The sequence below is a fragment of the Acipenser ruthenus genome, chromosome 27, assembly GCF_902713425.1.
Source record: "Acipenser ruthenus chromosome 27, fAciRut3.2 maternal haplotype, whole genome shotgun sequence".
NCBI classification, from domain to species: domain Eukaryota; kingdom Metazoa; phylum Chordata; class Actinopteri; order Acipenseriformes; family Acipenseridae; genus Acipenser; species Acipenser ruthenus.
Genome location: NC_081215.1, coordinates 21,814,419 through 21,834,981, shown reverse-complemented (window position 1 = coordinate 21,834,981; position 20,563 = coordinate 21,814,419). Strand labels below are relative to the sequence as shown.

At 36.8% G+C, this 20,563-nt stretch overlaps 1 protein-coding gene across 1 annotated transcript; it reads left to right on the top strand.

The window, feature by feature from the left end:
* The first annotated feature begins 7,931 nt into the window (after positions 1-7,931).
* On the top strand, positions 7,932-19,231 carry LOC117432149 (uncharacterized). The gene is made up of 21 exons (XM_034904904.2): positions 7,932-8,092; positions 8,369-8,568; positions 9,975-10,112; positions 10,302-10,440; positions 10,669-10,858; positions 10,963-11,104; positions 11,603-11,761; positions 11,850-11,899; positions 12,255-12,349; positions 12,643-12,842; positions 13,127-13,264; positions 13,454-13,592; positions 14,381-14,570; positions 14,675-14,816; positions 15,139-15,297; positions 15,386-15,435; positions 15,791-15,966; positions 16,576-16,976; positions 17,329-17,425; positions 18,212-18,386; positions 18,717-19,231. Exons 1-21 carry the CDS (start codon positions 7,967-7,969, stop codon positions 18,782-18,784), a joined length of 3,174 nt encoding a protein of 1,057 aa, XP_034760795.2. The 5' UTR covers positions 7,932-7,966; the 3' UTR covers positions 18,785-19,231.
* The last annotated feature ends 1,332 nt before the right edge of the window (positions 19,232-20,563 follow it).

The window sequence follows — 20,563 nt, the reverse complement described above, 5'->3', positions numbered from 1 at the left end:
GTAATAAAATCACGCATTTACGAGATCATACTTCACTTGATTTTCAGATAATGTATTTCTCTCTGTATCTTTTACACAAACATATTGTATATTTCATTTTGCAGTCCTCTGTGTAGGCTCATGATGGAATAAACACTGTCTGTAGTTCAGCCAGATTTCCAGGTTGACTAGAAAAAAACACTGCTTCAATACTATATCTAGTCAGTGCATATACTAAGCTGGGGAAAGGAAAAACGTTCCACTGTTTTTTCAAGCCGGGTCGGATCCGGGTCTAATAACAAGAATTTTACATCGGTCGGGTCGGTTAAATAATTGTCGGTTCGTGGTCGGTTTGATTCATTTGGACCCATGAAGACCTCTAAAACACAGAGCAGTAAAATTAGAACCTTATTCTAGTACAAGCCTTCTCAGAACCAATGACCACAATGAGGGATAATTGAAGCCTTCCACTTACTACCCATTATTATGGATATTAAATTGACATCACCTTAGCCCATGGACAATCCTTGTTCAAAGAGTTATTTTTTTCCTTAGCCTGTAGAAAGCTTGCAAAATCTAGAATGTTATCAATTGAATGAATACAAAATAACTGTCCAGATATGCTAGGACTACAACTTCCTGGTAAAACATTACAAAAATAGGTGTCATTTACTGGAACACCACACAATACTTTCTCAATTGTTTTATTATTATTATTATTTTTATTATTATTATTAGTAGTAGTAGTAGTAGTAGTCGTAGTAGTAGTCGTAGTAGTAGTAATAGTAGTAGTAGTAGTAGTAGTAATAGTAGTATTATGGCTGCAGTATTTTTTATTACTGACTGGGTGCTACTAAACGGAAGTATACTGAATGACAATGTGAAGGACAGGGTTTTCTCAGTAGAAAAGTATGAAGAACAGAGTTTTCTCATTAGGAAGTTACAAAGGACCAAGTTTTATGTCCTTTGAGACTTTTCTATGATATTTTGAAGGACTTTCTTTATGTTGGATAAACATCTAAAAGTAACCAACCCTTCCTTCAATTTAATATTGGGCCAGCTGTCTCAAGGTGTTTATGTCCAAGTGTAATTTGCTACATGTTTAGTAAATTACTAAATTTTGTATTTTTTTTTTTTTAAACAGTCATGGTGCAAGGCTTATGGCAGCAACAATGATCTGTTTTAATTCAAAGTTTTGTCAAAAGTTAATCTTGCCTTTGTTAAGGTTGCCTTTGTCAAGTTCTAAATTGATCTTATGTAGAAGCTCATTGTACATGTCCACCATCGACAGGAATCCGGCTGAACAAGCTATGTCACACCCACACTGATCAACACATCTGTGGATAACAAAAACAATAAATCACACAAACAATGGAAATGTCAAACAGTATATGTTCTTTATTCAACAATTCCTGCTTACAATTATTGGAAATACAGTATGTGTTTTTTATGGCAAATCGTTTTAACATTGAATCCTCAAGTCTTTATATCTCTCTATGGTCTGTTCGTGGTTTCTGCACAGATCGCTAATCAGAGTGCTGAACAGCCTGTGGATTTGGACACAGAACGACAGGATGCTGAGCAGGAATCAGGCTAAACAGCACATTCCAACCCCCTCCTGCTCCCTAGTCAACAATATAATTAATAAATAGTTAAGTTGTTGCATTGTTTTTCTAAAATTCCAATCCCCTATTAAAAGAAAAATGTTCTCAAATTTAAAGAGGCATACTGTGTACATTTGAGACAGGCTAATGTTTACAGTCACTTTATCATGTGCGCTGTAACTAATAAACTAAAATAACGATGCAGTGTGAAAGCCAGTCACCTAGTCCACAAGAGCAGGATTTTTTAAAATGATTCTGCAGACTGATGCCTCTGACGTAGAACTAGGTGTGGTTTTCTTCCAGGAGGTAGCATTTGGTATTTTACATTAGCGGGAAGATGCTTTCACGAGAAGGAATGCCAAGCTGTCATACAATACAAAAATAACCCTGCCAAGCTGTCATAAAATATAAAAATAACCCAAAAACAATCTTCTGTGCGTCACACTTCCCTTGTGTGTGGGCCTCGCCGCCAACATGCAGTTTTTGTAAAATGTCCCTGTGGCAAAGTGCCCGCCCCTGTGTGTATTTTGTGTGTTATGTGTTGTATGTTGCGTGTGTTAATGTTGGTGTATAGATTGGTACACGGGATATAAACGGGTCTGTGTTTCACGTGTGTTTAAAAGTGTAGATTTGTATTTAGGCACGAGGAGGGCACAAATCACTTCACGTGCTGGTTAAATGTAATATGTGAGCACGGGGTTGCACAGAATTAATTCACGTGCTGGGATTCAAGTGAATAATTAATTAGTAATTGAATCCCAGCACAACAGTATAAATAGGCACATTTTTAGTCACTCGGGGTTAGGTGTTCAGAGAGTGGAGAACGGGTGAGAGAGAAGGAGTAAAATCGTAAGCGTAATTATAAATATAATAAGTGTATTCTCACCGTGTTTGTTCGTCTCCGTTTCACCTGTGTGTTAGTGTCTAGTCGTTTTGTCTGTCTGTTTATTTTGGCGTCAAGTGCCGTGTCCTGTTTTTGTGCTGTTTTCAACCCTTTTATTTGTTAATAAACGCTGAGTGCAGCCATTGCACTCAGCTCATCACAACAACTGTCTGTTTGAATTCCTTTCTGGTCTGACGCAACCCACTCTGGCCGTCTTTGTGACAGTCCCAAACAAAGTCTGACCACACATTGGCCCCAACTTGGCCGGGGACCGTACGCTATAGCAGAATTTGCGTATAGATCAATCCAGCAGGCTGGTGTTGTGAAATATCCTGCATCCCCTGAATCTCTGCATCCCACCACCCTTCGGGTCTATTCGGAATACCTCTTTGCTTTCTTTCACTTCATGTACACGCGCAGCTGTGAGACAGACGGCAGGGAGATTTTAATATGAACACATAATCGTCGTGTGCTGTTTTTATTCTCTGGTAAAATATAAAAAATAGATAGTTATCAACTTTGCTGGCACCCGCTCTGGTCACCCTGTCCATGCTGGTCGGGTCCCCTGTCATCATTTCTCGTCCCTTTTGAATTGGAGACAACAGGGGCAGCTACATTACCTATTTCATCCTCTAAAATCGCAGCAATCCCTAGTAGCACATTGGGCTCCCTAGTATAGTCAAAGAGTCACTCCACCCACTTCATACCCTTTTTTATTTTAGCACAGGGCCTGTCTGAATTAGGTTCCCATCTCCATTAGGACACTTTGAAACAGGTGGGACCACTTTAGACAGAAAAAACCACATCAACCCAAGAAGGGAGCGCATTTTCAGAGCACGGCAAACTCTTTTTGGGCTCCCTGAGGAGGAGGTGGAGGGAAGGTATCGCTTGAGCACAGATATTATATTGGCTTTGTATGATCAGCTACAAGCTGATCTCGAGTCAACAACTGGCAGGAGTAATGCTGTGCATGCTCTAGTGAAACTATTGTATTCATTACATTATTTACCTCTGGCTCATTTCAAACTACCGTGGGTGCAGTTGCTGGGGTTTCCCAACTCATCTTTTCACGGGGAATTATATTAATTTTCACACACAGAGTACAGTCCAGGAAGTGAAAGGAAGCATATTTTCCGGAATAGGACATATTTTAATTCCCTGAATGTACAAATGGTGTGTGACTCTCAAATGAGAATCCTGAATGTGGTTGCCAGCTATCCTACAAGTTATATTCTACTTTTGTGTCTGTGTTTTGTGCGAGGAGAGGGTATGGGGCGCCAAGTGTAAAAATAAGCGTCAACATCTTTTTTCTCAGCCACATGAATACCATTTTTTGTTTAAATCTTGTATTTTTTCCCAGATTTAAACAAAAAATTACTATCTTTTTTTCAGATTTATAATCTTGTGAAAAAACAATTAAATAAATGTTTAAATGTGCACTTTCAGATATAATTTATAAATCTGAAAATATTTAACAAAGTTTCAACATTTATGCTGCGTTTACAATGCCACCTCGGACCTAAGCCGACTCGGGTCCAACTGATCACGGAGATTCTTATCATTTTTAACGTAGCGTTTACACTGCGGTTGTGCCCTGAGCCGGTTTAGGTCCGAATGCGCGCGCATATCATCTAAATTACAATACGTGCTCGGTGACGTCATAGAGACCACTGACGGCATGACGAGTTTTACCCTGTCCAGACCACAAAGAATGAAGAGGCAGAGTGGTATTACAAACAAACAATACAGTGTCGTGTTCGTGTCGCAGGGACTCATCTTAAAAAATATATAGTTATTCGTTTGACACAACATAGCGGTTCCTGACCCATTTGTTATGTGAAAGATTTCACCTTAAGTAAGATAAGTACATTTGCTGTTTATTACTGTAATAATAAAGACCCTTTTGTTTTCAAAATTATTCTGTTTCTTCACCAATATTATCTCACCTTGTATATATATATATATATATACATAATTGTATGATGCATACGTCCTTTATTTTTAGTTAAAATAGGCTAACAGCCACATGAAAACCAGAGAAATTTTTTTTACTGTATCGTATTGCAGTTAACCATTTTTTTTTCTAATTAGCCTTGTTACAAGTACTACTACTGCATATTAATTATTATTATTATTATTATTATTATTATGAATAATAATAATAATAATAATAATAATAATAATATGTGTTATATAAGTACACTATCTAAATTGTTTGTAATTATTCAAAACATTTAGTTCCTTTTTTAAAAAACGAAGTGACAGGGACCGCAAATTATTAAAACAATCTTAAAACTTAGAACATAACATGTAAAACGCAATTGTGTAACAGATCAACTATAAATCAAAAAGTGCAGAGAGGGGATTGCACAGATCTTTCGCCAGACCTGCTGCTATATGTATTTACTTTGTGTTTCCGCTTAGAGAGTGCACTCTGGATTTAAGTTTCGCCCCGCAACACTATGACCGCTCTGCTTTCTTGCTCTCCCCTGTTCACGCTGCGGTTGTCAGAAACAACAAACAAAAAAAACATTTGTTAAAAAAAAAAAAAAAAAAAAAAATCCATGTTTTTAAGCTAATCATTGGTACAATCAAAATATTCATTTAAACAACAATAAAAACAAACAACAAAAAGAGAGTGTGTTAACACTAGAACCGTCGGATTTTCGAACTACCTAGAACCGCCACTTGAGTCACTTTGACCCATACATTTTTAAACTGCTTTATTATGAAAATGCAAGATATACTATTGATTACAACTGAAAAGCTTTGTTTATGAACATCTTATCTAACATTTGCGTCGCAGAAACACCTTATTTAAATGGAACATTCAACATAAAGGCTTTATTTTAAAAATGAGCGCATATACAGCACCACTACAAACAGTGGAAAAATATAATAAAATTTACATTTCAAAAGAAACGGGTATGTACATATATACATGAGCCATGCCAGGTTACCTGGTAGGTGCGGTCAGAGGGGTAGGGCCAGAGCAGTGCCAGAGATTCCCAGATCAGCGAGAGAGGATTGGAGAATAGAGTGATCAACAGTGTCAAAGGCAGCAGAGAGATCGAGGAGAATTAGGACAGAGAAGAGAGAGGCAGCACGGGCAAAGTTTAGCTAGTTAGTCACAGACAGGAGAGTGGAAACCAGATTGGAGAGGGTCGAGCAGAGAGTGGTTAGACAGGAAAGCAGAGAGGTGGCGGTGTACTGCCCACTCAAGAGTTTTAGAGAGGAAGGGTAAGAGGGAGACAGGACGGTAGTTCTGGAGGGAGGTGGGGTCGAGAGTAGGTTTTTTGAAGAGGGGGTGATAGAGGCTTGTTTGAAGGCAGTGGGAAAGAGGCTAGAGAGGAGAGAGGTGTTGAGAAGGGAGGAGATGAAGGGGAGTAGAGCAGGAGCAGCAGCAGCTTGAAAGAGGTGAGAGGGGAGGGTTTTCCAGGGCACACGTGGTGGGTTTGTGGCCCTAGAGGAGGGAGGAGAGGTCAGAGTTCGAGAGGGGAGAGAAGGAAGAGAAGGAGGGTGAGTTAGTAGGGGAGACAGAGGATGTGGGGGTTGGAGCGGGAGGGGGTGGGGAGAGGGAGAGGTGTTAAAGAGTATGCGGATGTCAGAGATTTTAGAGGAGAAGAAAGAAGAACAGTTGTCAGAGGAGACAGAGAAAGGAGAAGGAGGAGGAGGGTTAAGGAGGGAGTAGAAGGTAGAGAATAGTTTCTGGGGGTTGTTAGTGGAGGATTGGATAATAGATTGGAAATAGGAGTGTTTAGCAGAGGAGAGAGGAGAGGAGAAGGAGGAGAAGAAGGAGCTGTAGAGGTCAGGGGCAGCAGGGAGTTTGGTTCTCTTCCATTTCTTTTCAGCAGAGCACAGTTTGGTTCTTGCTGAGTGGAGCACAGAGGAAAGCCAGGTTTGGGGAGGGGAGGGGAGGGGCAGGCAGGTCGGGAGGTGAGGGGACAGAGGGAGTTGAGGGAAGAGGTGAGGGTAGAGGAGGATGGAGGTAGCATAGTCTACAGAGTTGGGAGAAGGAGTCGATAAGAGGGAGATGAGAGAGAGCGGTGGAAGCAAGGACAGAGGGGGAGAGAGAGCGGAGGTTATGGTGGGAGGTGACAGTGGGGGTAGGTGGAGTAGGGAGAGAGGGGAGAGACAGAGAAAAAGAGATGAAATAGTGATCAGAAAGGTCCAGAGGGGTGACAGAGTATGGAGGGGCAGCAGGCCCAGGAGAAGGTGGGGTCCAGTTGACGGCCAGCTTTGTGGGTAGTAGGGGATGGAAGGAGTGAAGGAGAGGAATTAATCCAGTAGAGTGGGTGGGGTTGGAGAGATGGATATTGAAATCAGCTAACAGGACAGTTGGGGTAGACAGAGGAGAGGGAGGAGAGGAGATAGTCAAGTTCATCGAGAAAATGAGTGAGAAGACAGGGCAGCAGGAGTTACAGTGTTATCAGGAGAGAGCCAGGTTTCAGTGAGAGCAAGGAAATCGAGAGAGAACTGGGAGGCAAAGGCAGAGATGAAGTTAGCTTTGTTAGCAGATGAGTGACAGTTCCACAGAGCACCAGAGAGAGTGCAGGAGGGGAGAGAGTGGGAGGGGGGGAGAGGCAGAAGGATGAGGTTAGAGCAGTTAGGGGAGCAGTGGCAGAGAGAGGACAGAATAACAGGGATGTGAGAGACAGTCATAGCAGGACAGGTGAGACAGCTAGGTACAGTAGTAGTGGGGGCAGGAGCGGTGGGGTGAGGGTACAGACCTGTCTAGTAGTTGGTGTCTTCCTTGCAGGTCTCTCCTCGCTGGACTCCCACAGCTAGACTTCTGGCTCTTTGGTAGAGAGGCTCTTCGCTTGGCTGGTGCTTCCTGCTGGCGCACAAACAGGCTAGCTAGCTGTCTATTATATTAACTAGATGGATAAAAGCTGTGTGGAAACCAATCAAATTGCAAATCTACCTCTATTCAATTTAACCACACTGGTACTAATCACAAACAGTAAATAACCTAATTAAAACAACACCACCTTTATAATGTTACTTAAATACAGCTAATGTTAATTACTTGAAGCAGGATTACTTACTTACCTATCTGCCTGACTCTGATTACCTGTAGACTGACCACTAGTAGATTCACTCAGCTTAAGTAGGCTCCATCCTCACTTTGCAAGGGAACTGGTTAACAGCTGCTAAACTGCGCTAAAGACACTACTTCAGCAATACAATAGTTTCAGCGCACTTCAATGCAGTGTAAATGTGACAGAGATCGAATGATTCTTGGTGTTAGATCTCCCCATCCTATAACATTTTCTAGAGCAATAACAAATACTGGATATAAATAATAAAAAAAGAATGAGAACTAGAAAAACCTGTTTTAGTTTGCATCAGATAGGCATGTGCAGTTTCCTTGTATGGAATGGCCCTCAAGGAGTAGATGTTTGATGACGATTATTTGACATCTAAGGTTGGAGCTAAGGTATAAAAGTGAGTACTTGTATAGCCTCCCAACTCATTGAAACAGAGAAGCCTAGCAAGAATGGGTCTCCTTGGGTTGCTGCTTTGCTGGAGCCTGGTCTCCATTGTCATTGCAAATGAAGCCCCTGTCCTGGGTGGGTTTCTAACTTTCACACCCAAGGGAAAGAATTCAGATGGAACAATCAGGGTAAATGCTTATTATTTCAATGAATGCTTTGCTTTTTCCTTTTTTTATGAAATGTAATGTGTTTCTTTATGATTATGTATGTTACTGACATACTTGTTATTCATGTTAGTAGTAGTAGTCGTAGTAGTAGTCATAGTAATAGTAAAACTAATACTCCTAGTATCTAAATCATGTGAATACCAAGTTACCATCACAACTAGATTCTCAGTTTTTATATCACTAATCACTAATTTTGAATGCACTTCAGGTTTGATAAACTTAACATTTTGATTGCAGATGGACTCCCGTTTCAAAGCCTCAGAAATCTACACTGGATCATGCTCGCCAGCGTCTTCCTGGAAATGCCATCAAGGAGACTGTGGTACCATAACCACTTCTGAATATGGAGAAACTGATCCTGACCACTCTGGAGACAACTGTGAGGTAGAGGGCTTCGTTACGAGAAACCTACAAAGTGATAAACCTTTTGACTTGCTGTAAGTTCATATTAAATTATTATTATTAATGAATACAAAATAAATACATAAATAAATGTTATAGCCCACACAAAACACATTTCCTATAACTACTTACATGTAAAACACATAAAACAAATGTAAATGCACCAGCGTTTCAAACTGCTTATACTGCATTTATTTATATATCACTGGTATCACACACACAAGCATATATAATTGTTTGAAGTTTACCTGCTGAAGCGCAGAGGCATGCTTATATATATATATATATATGTAGTGATTTATCCCAAAAACCTGCAGTGTGGTCATTTGTGTTGAAATGTGTTGAGATGTCATGCAACAGAAGATGTAGAGGTGTTAATTATTTTACATCGTAGATGTTCCATGCAGCGATCATCTAAATGGCATTTTGTTTCTCTGATGTACAGTTTGTTACACTTGACACAACCAATGCAGTAGACTATTCCTTTACTGGTGCAAGTAAATGTCTCATGATTAGTATATTTTAGGTAAAAGATTTTGCCCCTTTGATTTGCTGGTAGCACAGCGCGACCTGTTGCATGGAAATGTGCCTTTAACATTGTCTTAACTGGGTCGCATGTTACTATGGACTAAATATATTCTTAGATTTTTGTCTCCTTTGTAAGACGTCAATGGGGGATTATGGAAAACAGGAGCTGTAGAGAGAATACAAAAACATCTTTGTATGTTGTATTTTTTTTGGTCATAGAATGATAGATAAGAACTAGGGAGATATGATTATCAGTACTCTGTGATGCTTTTGTACAAAGCATTCTTCCTGTTTATCGTAGATACATGTAACTGAGCTTCTCTAATGGTCGTGTCTGGAAAAACACAGTTTCTGAAAAGTGCACACATTTCATTTATTTTCTTTAAAAAACGGTGTGTTGATGGTAGAATTAGAATCAGTGATGGTGATGTCTAAAAATGATATATCTTTTAGAGATGTTCCATGTATACTCCAAAGCTAGATGGGACTGGTCAATAAAAGGAATGAAATAATTTAATTCTTCATCAGTGTTAATTGAGATGCCGAATATGTCATCAGTGTATATAAGATACAAAATTGGTGTATTTCCGGCATACAAGCTGCACTCTTGATAAGCTTTATTTTCAATCCATGCTCTAAAGAGACATGTGAGGAAATAACAAGTTCTGCAAGTTTCAGAAGAATATTGGTTGTTTCTATGACAGTTTATAAATTAGTCGACCTTTGGTCTCGTAATTTATGACATCACAGAAACCCTAGATGGAATTATTTTCCTGTAACTCACTGAAGCCCATCTATTGTTCTCTCTCTCTCTCTCTCTCTCTCTCTCTCTCTCTCTCTCTCTCTCTCTCTCTCTCTCTATATATATATATATATATACTTTTTTAATGTATATTTTTTTTATTGCAACTAGAGATCAAGATTGTTGTTGGACCTACAATACAGAAGATCTTGGCTCGTGGAGCATGATAGCTCATATCGATCTGGGAAGAAGATCAGATACTGGAAACCCCAACAGATCCCCAGTAACGACAATGCCTCCACAAATCAGGTACGTTACATTCTACACAAGTTATATTGCACAGTATATATCCATTTTGACTGACAGATATAAAGTAAGATCCTAAGTTTGAGTAATTGTTTATTAATGTTATATCATTACCTTTACAAAAAACACAAACCTGAAATAGACACTATAGTACAGTAAGTTACTCTGCTTAATTTTTCATTTATATTCAAGGGTCCCCCAAAACCGTCCTACAACTTACAATTTATTGGCACATGACCCCGATGGTGATAATGTAAGATGTCGATATGGAATTAAAAACAATTTGGAGTGTAGCACCTGCAAAACAGTTCCAGGCTTCACCCTAGATGAGGTAAGATGAAAAAAATACCTGCAATTAAATGACTGCCTGTCAGGGACAGCCTTGTAAATGTAATTATTTTGTGATTTTGAGGACCCTCTATGTATGTGTGCACTTATTTATATTACAGCATTCTTTCCTGTACATACCAGTACAAGAATTATAAAAATAATATTTTATTTAATTAGTTTAGTTTATTTAATTAATTTATGTAATTATTTTTTGCTTACTCCCCCCCAGAATGCCTGCAGTCTATCATTTTCTGGCTCATCATCATCTGGAGTATATGTGTTTGAACTTGTAATGGAAGATTTTCCAAGGCAAAAGACGACATTAAAATACCATGATGGGACATCCACTGTCAAATACCCCATGTCCCTAGATGCATCTGATCCATTGAGCAAAATACCCCTTCAATTTCTAGTTATAGGTCAGCATTTCTTTTTCAAATGTATCTGTAACTGTAGACAATGTTAGAGAAACAAATAAGACAATTTACATTGTTTGCATTGTACTTCTTTACATATATTCTAGTTGGTGATGCTGTGCCGTCCTTGGTTTTGGGGGAATACATACCAAAATATATAACTCCAACTGTTCACCATGGCACCTTCATAAGGACATCACTTGGTAAAGAATTTTCGTTTCCTGTCTCCGCAGTATCAACGAAATCACAGTAAGCCATCAATCATTTTGAACACTGCTTTTTTTTCTAGTAATTGGTAAATGCTTTTTTTTGTATGTATATATGTTGAACATTGTCTTTTATTTTAATTACATTGGGCCCTATGTTTTTCCATTTAACTAACAGGTCAATTTTGTCTTTGTGGAAACTTGTTTTCCTTTTCTTTTTGGCTGGTGCCATAGTTGCATCAAGGTCAGAATCTGCAGAAGCCATAGCTCGATCCTACTATATTTGCCTACTACTTGTTTCTGTTCACTATACCACTAATTTATCTTCCCGAAGGAAGTTCTAAATCTTGAATTTCGCCGTTGAGAATCTATAATGAGATGAAAATTCCTATCTCTCCTGTATAATGAGCAGTAATTTATGCTGTTCGTAAACTTGCGGTGATATTACGGTAGTTGTTCACAAAAAATCACACTGTCTTTGGCTATTATATTTGTTTATTTGTGTGTTATTGTATTTTATACCTATATTGTTTTTATATAGAATAAAGGACATCGAGATCAGTGGGCCCCTAAACATAGAAAAAACATTTGAGTACGATACTGTCACTGGAGTTGGCAAGGCAATGATTAAGTGGACCCCAACTGCGAATGACGTAGGAGAAGATATCCCCATATGTTTTATTGCACAAACTACAGCTGAGTAAGTATTGTTGTTCTTTATTACATTTTCATCAATAAGTGGTTCTTTATTGTTTTTAATTGATACAGTATTTGGTTGTATTCTCCAGGTATCAGTCTGAACTAAGATGCATAATTGTTGTCGTTGAAGAAAGACAAAGTAAGTGGATTTAAAAAAAAAAAAAAGATAATTTTGAGTCATTTTGATTCTTCTCACAGATTCTCCGCTATTTGTTAATAGCAATGAAACAGAAACTATTTTTTTAGACTAAAGAGTTGAAAAGAGTTGTTTTGGTAGACAGAGGGAATGCCGGTTGATTTTCAGTTCTCCTGACTCAGTGGTATGATATGTATTAGAGATCTGTATTCATTCCCAGCATTTTCTCAAGAAGGCAATATTGTGGGGGAATAGTGGGTGATTAACTCAACAACATTTACAAAATAACTTTTAAACTGGTCAAATGAAGTGATTCAAATAAGTTTCTAAATATAGATAATACTTTGTCCAACAACAGGCAAACCTAACATTGTCATCGCGAATGAAGCCCCTGTCCTGGGTGGGTTTCTAACTTTCACACCCAAGGGAAAGAATCCAGATGGAACAATCAGGGTAAATGTTTATCATTTCAATGAAAGCTTTGCTTTTTCCTTATCCCTTTTTGTGAAATGTAATATATTTATATATGATTATTTATGTTTATTATGTATGATACTGACATACTTGTTATTGGTAGTTGTAGTTGTTGTAGTAATAGTAATAGTAAAACTAATATTCTCAATATCTAAAGGATGTGAATACCAAGTTTAATTACAACTAGTGTTGCAGTTTTGATATCACTAATCACTTATTTTGAATGCACTTCAGGTTTGATTAACTTAGATAATGCTACATTTTGATTGCAGATGGACTCCCGTTTCAAAGCGTCACAAATCTACACTGGATCATGCTCGCCAGCGTCTTCCTGGAAATGCCATCAAGGAGACTGTGGTACCATAACCACTTCTGAATATGGAGAAACTGATCCTGACCACCCTGGAGAAAACTGTCAGTTACAGGGTTTCGTTACGAGAAGCCTACAAACTGATAAACCTTTCGACTTGCTGTAAGTTTCTACATATATATATATACACGATCGTCTACGAAGTATAAGAATTAACACCTCTACATCTCCTATTGCCAGACATGTCAACACAAATGACTACACTGCAGAAGACATCAACATTTGTGGGATAAATAACTACATTACCTTTATCTATCTATCTATCTATCTATCTATCTATCTATCTATCTATCTATCTATCTATCTATCTATCTATCTATTTTTTTAAATTTTATTTATTTATTTATTTATTTATGTATTTATTTATTTATTATTATTACAACTAGAGATCAACATTGTTGTTGGACCTACAATACAGAAGATCTTGGCTCGTGGAGCATGATAGCTCATATCGATCTGGGAAGAAGATCAGATACTGGAAACCCCAACAGATCCCCAGTAACGACAATGCCTCCACAAATCAGGTACGTTACATTCTACACAAGTTATATTGCACAGTATATATCCATTTTGACTGACAGATACAAAGTAAGATCCTAAGTTTGAGTAATTGTTTATTAATGTTATATCATTACCTTTACAAAAAACACAAACCTGAAATAGACACTGTAGTACAGGAAGTTACTCTGTTTAATTTTCCATTTATATTCAAGGGTCCCCCAAAACCGTCCTACAACTTACAATTTATTGGCACATGACCCCGATGGTGATAATGTAAGATGTCGGTATGGAATTAAAAACAATTTGGAGTGTAGCACCTGCAAAACAGTTCCAGGCTTTACCCTAGATGAGGTAAGATGAAAAAAATACCTGCAACTAAATGACTGCCTGTCAGGGACAGCCTTGTAAATGTACTGAAGCATATTTAAACAAAATGTACCCTTCTGAATTATGTTATTATGCACAGTTCAGTACAAATTGACAAACAACCTGGATATTTTTCTTTTGTTGAAGGAGGGGTGATATTAAAATTAAAGTTGTGTACAAAATATGCACAATCTTCCCTGCTCTTCTTTTAACTAAAGAGGATTTATAATGTAATATGTGTTCCAACAGGACCACGAAAGCTTTCGCTCTTAAAAGGCTACCTACTAGCTCACACTTTGGTTGTCGTCCTTTTGTCCACCCAACAGAAGAACCATAGATGCAGGGTCAACTGTTTTGTTCATATAACATATACTACTACAGAATTACCCTTCAGATATAAAGTGCAAAAACCAATCAATTGAAGTATATTATACCTGATACCTGGTGAACACGTAAAACTGCCTTCATTTTGCACCAGTCTTCAACAAACCCTTACCATATACTCTAAGCCTCCTCTAAACGTTTCAGACTGTATTTGACTAGAATTTGATAAGCAATAAACTGCTAGATTTTATACACATATATTTAACCTTTCATGTACTGTGTAATTATTTTGTGATTTTGAGAACCCTCTATGTATGCGTGCACTTGTTTATATTAGAGCATTCTTTCCTGTACATACCAATACAAGAATTATAAAAATAATATTTTATTTAATTAGTTTAGTTTGTTTAATTAATTAATGTAATTATTTTTTGCTTACTCCCCCCCAGAATGCCTGCAGTTTATCATTTTCTGGCTCATCATCATCTGGAGTATATGTGTTTGAACTTGTACTGGAAGATTTTCCAAGGCAAAACACGACATTAAAATACCATGATGGGACATCCACTGTCAAATACCCCATGTCCCTAGATGCATCTGATCCATTGAGCAAAATACCCCTTCAATTTCTAGTTATAGGTCAGCATTTCTTTTTCAAATGTATCTGTAACTGTAGACAATGTTAGAGAAACAAATAAGACAATTTACATTGTTTGCATTGTACTTCTTTACATATATTCTAGTTGGTGATGCTGTGCCGTCCTTGGTTTTGGGGGAATACATACCAAAATATATAACTCCAACTGTTCACCATGGCACCTTCATGAGGACATCACTTGGGAAAGAATTTTCGTTTCCTGTCTCCGCAGTATCAACAAAATCACAGTAAGCCATCAATCATTTTGAACACTGCTTTTTTTTTTCTAGTAATAGGTCGATCCTACTATATTTGCCTACTACTTCTTTCTGTTCACTATACCACTAATTTATCTTACCGAAGGAAGTTCTGAATCTTGAATTTCGGCGTTTCAAATCTATAATGAGATGCAAATTCCTATCTCTCCTGTATAATGAGCAGTAATTTATGCTGTTCGTAAAGTTGCGGTGATATTACGGTAGTTGTTCACAAAAAATCACACTGTCTTTGGCTATTATATTTGTTTATTTGTGTGTTATTGTATTTTATACCTATATTGTTTTTATATAGAATAAAGGACATCGAGATCAGTGGGCCCCTAAACATAGAAAAAACATTTGAGTACGATACTGTCACTGGAGTTGGCAAGGCAATGATTAAGTGGACCCCAACTGCGAATGACGTAGGAGAAGATATCCCCATATGTTTTATTGCACAAACTACAGCTGAGTAAGTATTGTTGTTCTTTATTACATTTTCATCAATAAGTGGTTCTTTATTGTTTTTAATTGATACACTATTGTGTTGTATTCTCCAGGTATCAGTCTGAACTAAGATGCATAATTGTTGTCGTTGAAGAAAGCCAAAGTAAGTGGATTTAAAAAAAAAAAAAAGATCATTTTGAGTCATTTTGATTCTTCTCACAGATTATCCGCTATTTGTTAATAGCAATGAAACAGCAACTATTTTTTTAGACTAAAGAGTTGAAAATAGTTGTTTTGGTAGACAGAGGGAATGCCGGTTGATTTTCAGTTCTCCTGACTCAGTGGTATGATATGTATTAGAGATCTGTATTCATTCCCAGCATTTTCTCAAGAAGGCAATATTGTGGGGGAATAGTGGGTGATTAACTCAACAACATTTACAAAATAACTTTTAAACTGGTCAAATGAAGTGGTTGAAGAAAGCTTCTAAATATTGATATTACTTTCTCCAACAACAGTTGAATCGGACGTTGAATGCACTGACACAACAATGACGCTGTATGTTTCCAAGTCTTCAATAAAAGGATTTAATGAAACTAATTTACGTCTAAACGACCCTTCATGTTTGGTGACAACTAATGGCTCTCACGTTATTGGAAGTGTGTCTCTGAACTCCTGTGGAACGCAGGTTGAGGTAATTAGTGATTGTTGCTGTTTCTATTTGAATTCTTGTTGCTTCTGTTTTTATCCTTTTATTATCTAACCTGTACTTAAGTGTTTGTACATTTGAGACATTTCTCAACCTCGTGTATATTGTATTGTACAGAACAGTGATATACTATATAATTATTATAATTATACTTTAACAGATGACAAAGATAGCCATGCAAGCATGAACTATTATAAAAACGAGTCTATATATATATATATATATATATACACACACACACACACACACGCACAGACACAGATATGGCCAAAAGTTTTGCATCACTATAGAATCAGCTTATTTTGCTTCATAAGGTCGAATGAAACTTGCTGAATAATGTTACGTTACCATATTTAATTACATACCACTTTGTAGTTTTCGATATACCTAATGAAAAACTGACAAGAATTAAAAAATTTGCATAAAATACTGTACCCCTATTATGGCTTCCGGATGACTTTTGCGATGTAATTTTGCAGTTCCTTTGATTACATGATGGTAAATAAAATATCTAAATTATGTTCATATAGTTTTGTTTTATTTATGTATCCATCCTGAAATTCACACTGTATTCATACATTTCTTATATTGCAGGAAACTGAGGATGAAATCATTTTCAGAAACGAAATGACATCATTTGATCATCCTCATGACATCATAACCAGAGAGCATCAGATCGAGATACCATTCACTTGCAAATTCTCCAGAAAGAGTCGACTCTCGGCCTCCTTCGAAGCACACAAGAGTGCCTATTTGTCCACAGATGTTGGTTTTGGCAACTTTACCTATTTGTTTGAGTTCTACGACAGCAGTGCTTTCACAACTGTGATAGACCCAAAAACTTACCCTATAAAGTTGAAGCTGAAGGACATGATATACATGGGCATCAAAGTGCGGTCATCTCTGTCCAACATTCGCCTATTTGTGGAGTCCTGCAGAGCCACTCCCCATGAAAATCCCAATGATCCCATCTACTACGACATCATTACTAATGGGTAATAATCTTTCACATAATACTGTAGCATGAATGTGCTCTTAATCTGTCAAGTTTGTAGACTGTTATATTAATACTACAAAGTAATTATTTTAATTGAAGGTTTTATTTTTACCAGCAAGATATTTTTATATAATTTCTTTTCCCCTTTAGAGTATCCCTAAAAACATAGATACAATATATGTTATTTCGCACCTCGCCTAGATCTGTGCACTGGGTTGTATTGCCTTGTCAATCCCCTCATTTTTATTAGTAACATTGCTGTTTGCTTGAACTCCTCAATAGGTATGTATTAGTTTAAAACAGGTAAATGCAATATTTGTTTTTTTAACAATTTGTGTTGTATTGTCCAGGTGCACTAAAGATAAAACAACAAAGGTCTATTCAGGCAGTCTAAAAGAATTCAGATTTGGACTGCAGGCCTTCAGTTTCATTGGCAACTACGATCAGGTAAAGTAAATGAAGCAAACACTAATGAATAGTATTATAAGTGGACATGTGGATCACATGGGCAATCAAACATGCCAATTGATATAGTGACATTAATTTAGGATACATTGATAATAAATAGATTTATATTTGGCACACCATAGATTTCAGATTTTTGACCGTCTTGAATTTTACTATAGCTAGCCTACATTACCAAGCACCAGTCACGGAGTCCATGGCCTCAAGGCCAGGTTTGTGAACATTCACTGTGGCCTCTGATGTTCTTGGTCTCAGGACCTCAAAGACACATTGCTTCCATCTGGTTGCATTTGATTTCTCATGCATCAGTATAATTACTCTTTTTTTATGTTTTTATTTTCACATTTCTTTGCAAAATGATTTGTAGTTTACATTAGTATGAATTTGAAATAATCACTATACACATTTACCCCAACTTACCCTAATAAACAGAACTGCGTGTGTGACTTTGTCTTATATAAGTTATTGACACCAACCTCTGCCTAGAGATTCATGGCCTTATTTACAATGTTAGTTAACTAGGAGATATAGAAGGTTCTGGAACTGGAACTGTTTTTTTATGTGTATAAATGACCCAGCTCAGGCATGAAAAGCAAATAAAATAATTAAATTACTGCATTGCAATTATGACCTGCATTAAATACATTTAAGTCTTTGCTACAGAGAATGATTGTGCAATTAAATAACATGTAAGTAATACAAAATAGCAGTTCAACACCGATTCACAATTCCATCCTTGTTATTTCATTGCCTACCTTTATGTATTAGGTGTACATCAGCTGCACAGTTCTCCTGTGTGGAGCTGGAGATAACAAAACCAGGTGTGCCCAGGGTTGTACCGACAGCTACAACCGACGCAAGAGATCCATGATTTCAGACACCCAGAGACACTTCATATCCCAAGGGCCCCTGCATCTTGCTGGCAACTCTTCAGGCTGCCCAGGTAGAGGAGTTTTTTTTATAATGTAATATACATTGAATGAGGCTAAATGAAGTAGAATTCATAACTATTTTTATGACTGGTAATATATGCTATTGTTAATTCCCTTTACAAATATATAGATATTTAGAGAAAAAACCTGTGGGACAGATTAATTATTGAACTGTTAACTTATTTATCTATGGGGGGTGGGGGGCTTCTTTGAAATAGTATTCTTTTGAAATCTAGTGCTGTGAGAATATCTTGAAAAATGATTCACCTGTAAAAACCTCTAGTTGAGGAGTTTCCCTGCATTGTTTTATTACAGTATGTTGTGCATTTTGTATGTTCCAGGTTTCAGTCTGAATCGAGTCATCGCTGTTGCTTTATTGTGGCCATTGCTCTGGTTGCTTGAGCTGTGATCTACAAAGCAAAAATGTCCAGGGATGTCAAAAAAAAAAAAAAAATATATATATATATATATATAATGTTCTGCTGAGCTCTAAAATGAGCTAATATGTATAACTCCTAATAGTGTGTAAGGATGCTTCCGTGTGTTTCTTTTGTCTTTTGTTTTAGTTTTTCACATGGTTGACTAGTCTTTTAGCCCTAATTGACTACAGGGTTTATGATGTTGTAATTCCAGTTTCTCACAGCCACAAGAAGGTACAGATTGACTGAAGCCTCAGAAACAATGAAGTCTGGGCTGTAAAGCAGATATACCAACATATGTGTAGAGAGTTACAACCAGGTGGCTTAGCTGCACCCTATAAAAAACACTTTTTCGCATTTTTTACATTGTCATTGTATTTATGTCACACCAACTGCATCCTGTAATTGTAATTCTATAAATATATTATTGTTATTCACATGCCTGTTTGTTTCTGTTCTTGTATGTCTGAGGGGTTTTTCTGGGTTTTTTTTGTTGCATGTCTATCTTTTAAATAAAAGCATTACAAAACTATATAATGAAATGGCATTGTGAGAAGGGAGTGACACGGCCATGGCTTGTTACCAGAAGGAGACTCTATTAAACAAAAATAAAATGACAGCTTTCAAAAATTAAAATAGTAGAAACCTTTATAGGATGACATTTTGTGGTCGTTCATTTGATACGTGTAACTAAGTTGTAGTCCTTAGAGAACTCCCCTTGAATGTGCCTCTTTCTTTGTTGTTTTTTTTTTTTTTTAATATACTTTCGTGCAGCTTTTGGGTAAAATGAAATCATTATTTTAATGTATAATTACTGGTCTGATTAATCAGCCATTTTTGTAAATTGAAGGCACTATTATAATAAATAGTAAAGATGTTCTTCAAAACTATGCATACAATCTTTCTAGATAGGCCTACTCCCAGATACAAAACTAAAACTGAAGATATTTAGTAAAGTGGGTGCAAAATTAGCAGTGATTTCAAATAATTAGAATGAATGAACCCAGTGTCACATATTAATGACCCAATCTGCTCCAAAATCATAGTCACCTGCAATGCAGCGTCACCTTTTCATTTAAAATTAGTTAATGGCCAGTCTTTGTTAGCAAGACTGGTTAGGGGGTGCTAAATTGAATTCTTTTACCGGCTGTACCAGCGGACAGCTGGTGTAGTCCCCCCTACTGGACATTAACTACTACGACGACTACTATACGACTACTACTGATAATAATAATAATAATAATAATAATAATAATAATAATAATAATAATATGGGTTATGGAAGTTTTATTTGGCTATTTAATACAGTTATTGGCATAATAGAAAAAAAAAACTCATTCAACGATAAATATAGTAACAGATGTAATGTATCAATTTAATATTTAGGTGATGGTTTTGCTAGAAAATTATTCTTGGGCAGCTAAAGTTTGTTTGTAGATCAATGTCCAAGTAGACTAATGGTTTTGTTGTTATGATAGTTTCTACAATTGATTACATGAACTAATTCAATTAAAACACATACTATTTTAGGTGTTCTGATTGGTACAAAATTAGTATGTGTAGTAATTCAAATGAATTACTTAATAGAATTTGTACAAAATATTTCAAACTTAATAACTAACATATTTTTGACCTGCAGGTCTCTCCTTTCAAAAAATAGGAGTAAATTAAAGGCTGGAGGAAAGGCTTAATAAAGATTACAGAGTTGGCCTACAGAAAACTAGTCTAACGACATACTGGAAGGAAAAAGTACTGAATGCAAAGAACAT

Bases quoted from the DNA above. Each gene is read 5' to 3' on its own strand.
- LOC117432149 (XM_034904904.2), top strand. From the start codon at position 7,967: ATGGGTCTCCTTGGGTTGCTGCTTTGCTGGAGCCTGGTCTCCATTGTC. The intron at 13,593-14,380 runs GTAAGATGAAAA...ACTCCCCCCCAG, and splicing joins CAGGCTTTACCCTAGATGAG to AATGCCTGCAGTTTATCATT. The intron at 14,817-15,138 runs GTAAGCCATCAA...GTTTTTATATAG, and splicing joins GCAGTATCAACAAAATCACA to AATAAAGGACATCGAGATCA.